Source organism: Cavia porcellus, unplaced genomic scaffold, assembly GCF_034190915.1.
Source record: "Cavia porcellus strain 051 isolate PalLab524CR breed Dunkin Hartley unplaced genomic scaffold, mCavPor4.1 scaffold_9, whole genome shotgun sequence".
Lineage (NCBI taxonomy): Eukaryota > Metazoa > Chordata > Mammalia > Rodentia > Caviidae > Cavia > Cavia porcellus.
The window spans coordinates 18,305,298-18,310,838 of record NW_026947492.1 but is presented as its reverse complement, the minus strand read 5'-3'; the positions used below and the strand labels follow the sequence as shown (position 1 = coordinate 18,310,838).

General features: G+C 40.5%; 1 protein-coding gene across 1 annotated transcript; it reads left to right on the top strand.

The window, feature by feature from the left end:
* The first annotated feature begins 2,841 nt into the window (after positions 1-2,841).
* On the top strand, positions 2,842-5,068 carry LOC100725755 (olfactory receptor 8B3-like). The gene is made up of 2 exons (XM_003472724.3): positions 2,842-2,850; positions 4,133-5,068. The coding sequence occupies exons 1-2, from the start codon at positions 2,842-2,844 to the stop codon at positions 5,066-5,068; spliced, it is 945 nt and encodes a 314-aa protein (XP_003472772.3).
* The last annotated feature ends 473 nt before the right edge of the window (positions 5,069-5,541 follow it).

The window sequence follows — 5,541 nt, the reverse complement described above, 5'->3', positions numbered from 1 at the left end:
GGGCAGAGTGTGCTGAGCACTCACCACTGGCCATGGTGCCTCTGGAACCTGAGATCCTCCCCTGCTTGCTGAGACATCCACAGTCCTCCAGACACACGGGGAGGCTGATGCAGGCACCCCAGATCCGCCCAGCCCCTCCTCTGCACACCAATGGTGAGGTGTGGGATTCCCAAACAGGCTGGGCTCAGGGTATAGCGTGTGCCCGCCTACTTGTTGGAAGCTCCACAGTTCTCCAAGTGCAGCCGGGATGTGGAGGCAGATGTAGAGGCCTCAAACACACTTCACTTTATTACACCCAGAAGCTTGGAGGGTCCCAAACAGTCTGGGCTTTGGGCAGAGTGTGCTGAGCACTCACCACTGGCCGTGGTGCCTCTGGAACCTGCAATCCTCCTCTGCTTGCTGAGATAGCCACAGTCCTCCAGACACACGGGGAGGCTGATGCAGGCGCCCCAGATCCGCCCAGCCCCTCCCTGCACACCGATGGTGAGGTGTGGGAGTCCCAAACAGGCTGGGCTCAGGGAATAGCGTGTGCTTGCCTACTTGTTGGAAGCTCCACAGTTCTCCACGTGCAGCCTGGTTGGGGAGGTGGATGTAGAGGCCTCAAACCCACTTCTCCACTTCACTGCACCCAGAAGCCTGGAGGGTCCCAAACAGTCTGGGATTTGGGCAGAGTGCGCTGAGCACTCACCCCTGGCCGTGGTTAGGCAAGTAGTTTGAAGACCATAAGATTCACTATGATACCCATTCTTGTATGATACCTACTACAATGTTTGATTTTTATTGGTTTTGTTCTGTACTGTTTTGTTCAATTTCATGATAAGTGATGATATGGGCAATTCTTTTGAAGATAGCAAGAGGCATTATGGTAGCCATTGTTGATCACTTTGTATTTTGTTTCTACATCATGTACTATGTCCATCCTTTTGTTTTGACTGACTCTACTTTGTTTTGTTACATTTGGTTTTATTTCTCTTTAAAAAAAGTAATAAGAACTGTAGTAGTAATAAAATCCAAAATATGTATTTGTTATTGTCAAAAAGAGAGGAAAAGAAAGTGCTCTAAAGGATATAACTGCATGTATGTTTAAGTGTGTAAGGTAGATAACCATATTATTAATTTTTTTGGATCATTGAACAGAATTGTTTGCAGTCTCACTGTTTGAATGTCCTCTTTGTATGCTTTAATTTTTTAACTTGAATAACTATATCTAAAATGAAAATATGTAATCTATCAACTAGTGATTTCTTATTTTTTTTTTGAAATTTGTATTACTTCTACCGTTTTTCTGTTTTGCATTTTTCTCTTTAAATAAAATTTTAAAGAAAGATTCTGTTATTTTATTTTCTTGAAATTAAAGATTTATTTTTCTTCTTATCTCAGATATGTAGATATAACATATAATTATAATTTATATATATATTTAAAATAAATATGCCATATATAGTATATATGTACATACATTTAAAAATATATGAACTAGCTGGGCATGGTGGCACTGACTTGTAATCTCAACTACTCAGGGGGCTGAGGCATGAGGATGGTAAGTTCAAGGCCAGCTTGGGCAACTTAGAGAGACTCTGTCTAAAATAAAGTAAGTAAGTACATAGAAGGCCAGCCTTGCAGCCAGGAGCTGGAGGTTGGGTGCCAATGTTCCAGGGCATTTGTAGCAGGTTAGCTCAGTGTGAAACAACCATGTAAATCAATCATGTTAAAACGTGCATTTTTATTCTCTGTATTTTATGAAAATATAATGTAAAATAAAGCATTCTAAGTTAAATTAGCACTAACCTTAATGAAGGGAAACAAATTATCCTGAAAAGACTGTGGGATGAGCAAAGAATGCTATGGCATAGCTCGGGGTAAAGCAGGAGCATCTGATGTACTTGATTGTAGTTGAAATAGGATAAAATGACCATTATGCAAATGAAGAAAGAAGGGGATGACAGGGCTCTGCAGCTTAAGTACGTGCTCAGAGTCTCCCTATGTTCATTCTGGGTTTGTCCTGCATGCTGAAGGCAGTGAGGTGAAAGCACGGTCCTCATCCTGAGCGCTACCTTAGGACCCGACATAAACTTTCTATATTTCTATATGCTTTGTGGGAAATCCTGCAGAGCCTTCCCTTGGAATACCTCTTGTTTATGACTTTCTTAGAACCACTTGCAGCAGAGATATTAATTAATTCAGAGAAACTTTTTCCTTTTTCTCTTTTCTTTTTTCCTTCCTTCCTTCCTTTTCTCTACCTTGCTTCTTCTTTTTCTTTCTTTCTTTCTTTCTTTCTTTCTTTCTTTCTTTCTTTCTTTCTTTCTTTCTTTCTTCTTTCTTCTTTCTATCTCTTTCTCATCTTTTTCTTTCTTTTACTCTCTTGTTCTTTCCTTCTTTTTACTTTATCTTTCTTTCTCTCTCTCTTTGCTTTTTCCTTGCCTCCATCTCCCCATTCCTCTTTCTACTTATTTCTGTATTTCTTTTTTTTTTGAGTCACTCATCAAATCCTTCATTCATTGCTCCCACAGTTCATCTTACTTCAACCTAAATCCAGTTGTCCTGCTGGTGGCCTAATACTATATTTTAAAATCTACCCTGAGGTTCTCTGAAACTTGTTCAAAATGACAAGTAAAACTTTTGAGCAGTTCCTAAGGTCCTCCCTGCCAGACAGACCAGGGCTTCTGCAGTGGACAGCCTCCTGTATTGCACTGATCCCAATATGTCTGTAATCCTTGTTTACACAAAGAGACATTAGAACCTTTCCAACAGCTTGTGCAAGTACTCCTGGTGACACTGAGTAATTCATATGTACATATATATATATATATCAGCTCTGAAATGGCATCTGAGAGTCTAGGAATGACCCTTGTATGACTTGCAGAAGGTTTCCTGTCCCAAATCCTACTTACAAATAAAAGCATTGGCATCGCATAAGCTTTCAACTGTGGGTCAGGAAATTTGTGTAGCACTCAGGGTATGCTCTAGGAAAGAGATTCTTTTATTATACATATATTCAGTAAACACATGCTATAAATATCACAGATTGTTCTCTATGAGTAGAAATAGTACTTAAGCAAAAAAAACCCCACAAAATCTCTGTCATTGGGGAGCTTAGACTCAAATATGCGGGAGTGGGTGTTTTACATGAAGATATAACAAGCAAAGAGCAAATATATAGTATACCAACTAGTGACAGGTAGAAACAGGACAGGTTTATACACTTTTCTATATAGTGATGTTCTGACTTGGAAGGAAATCCAAAGTATGTACAATCGTGTGGTTTCAATAAGTTAATGTCATCATAATTAAGTTGTCTGTGAATGCAGCACATGTAATTTCTCTTCTCTGGGTCCCTGGAGAAAATGCTGAAGGAAGTAGGTCTTCCAGCTTTTAATCAGGTCCCTTAGGATTCTGAACTCCTAAAACCCCTCAGGTAATATTGTTGGCGGGGGGCTCTTTGTCAGCATCAGTGGGTATTTATCACTTTTGGTCCAGAGAGGACACTGGGCAAAGTCACTAGCAGAACTCATGGCTTCTCAGAGACTTTGGTCTGGGGAGTGTGTTCTAATTCTCTCAGTTCAAAATTCTTCCCAGGGAACAGCAACTGTAATAAAAGAAGAATTCTTTTTGTGGGCTCTATGCTCATAAAACTTATCAGAGAAAGCTGGCTCTTTCGCTCTGAAAATCAAAGAGGAGAATTATCAAGGGTTTGTTTTGAAGTCATAATACCAAAGGGTGAGTGTTAAATTGTATCTCTTCTGCTATACATCTTGCAGATCTTATCTGTGGGTTCTGTGAGCCCTTGAAATGCCTCATTACTTGGTTTCCAAGATCACCACTGACCCTGAGGTGCGAGGGGCACTGCTAAGGCAGAAGTGGAGAAGAGATGGTGCAGATCCAACCATGGCTCTGGACTTCCTGAAATCTATCCTTCCACAAACTGCCTTCGTTACCACTCTCAATATTCATCTTTATGCATTCTCTTTGTCTTCTAAAATGGTGAAAACAAAGGCAAATGGAAAGGTAGGCTTGAGGCCTTCCTGCCAATCTGCATCTCAAGCTCTGTATCCTGGACTTGGATGGATAAATCTGGTATCCCATTTTAATGTAAACATGTGGTTATTTCTCTTGTTCTCACAGAAATGTCCAGGGAAGAATGACTTCATACAATGGCTCTTCAGTGACTGAGTTTGTCCTGCTGGGTTTAACACAACAGCCAGAGCTCCAGCTGCCTCTCTTCCTCCTCTTCTTGGGAATCTATATGGTCTCCATGCTGGGGAACTTAGGCTTGATTTTTCTTATAGGTTTGAACCCTCACCTGCATACTCCCATGTACTACTTTCTCTTCCACCTCTCCTTCGTTGATCTCTGCTACTCCTCTGTCATAATCCCCAAAATGCTGATGGGTTTTGTAAAACAGAACATCATCCCTTATGGTGAGTGCATGGCTCAACTGTTTTTCTTCTGCTTCTTTATTATTGATGAGTGCTACATTTTGACATCCATGGCCTATGACAGATATGTGGCCATCTGCAAGCCCCTCCTTTACAAAGTAATCATGTCCCAACAAGTCTGCTTCATAATGACTGTGGGTGTGTATGCAATGGGCTATTTTGGTGCCATGATCCACACAGGATGCATGCTGAGACTCACGTTCTGTGACAGCAATGTCATCAATCATTACATGTGTGACATCCCTCCTCTCCTGCAGCTGTCTTGCACAAGTACTTCCATCAATGAGATGGTGGTTTTCATTGTGGTGGGCATCAACATAATAGTGCCTAGTCTCACAATCTTCATTTCTTATACCTTGATCTTGTTGAATATCTCCTCCATCCATTCCACAGGGGGCAGGTCCAAGGCCTTCAGTACCTGCAGCTCTCACATAATTGCTGTCTCTCTCTTTTTTGGGGCTTTATCATTTATGTATCTTAAGCCTTCTACTGGATCTGTTGGTCAAGATAAAGTATCCACAGTTTTCTATACCATTGTGGGACCAATGATGAACCCTTTTATCTACAGTCTGAAAAACAAAGACGTTCACATTGCATTGAGAAAGACTTTGAAGAAAAGGGCACTCTCTTAAATAGTTCTGGTGTTACTGATCACAAATTTTGGCTCAATAACATGCGGAAGAGGATTAGGTTGTAACTCAGTGAAAGAAGGTTCACTTATAATGCACAAGGTTTGGGACTGTTTCTTTGCACTGCAAAGTAGCACCAACAGCAGCAGCAACAACAACAATAAAAGAATTCACACATCTGCAGAGAACAAAGTCATGACAATAAAATGACCAGATACTATACTGAGCTAACTTAATTGTAGATATCATTTCCAAGGTAAAGGGCATATGGGAGAGGGTTAGATCATTATTCTTTCAGAGATAGGCAAGAGAATCTTTTCCACTTTGTTTTCAGTGAATTTCTTTTTCTGTTCATTTTTGTCGTGCTGAAGATTAAACATGTTTCTTCTCCTAGTGGGCTATATATCAGTCATATAAATGGTAAGATTTAAGTAGACAATTTGAAGAGTAAATTCACAAGTGTTAAGGTTGTGAGA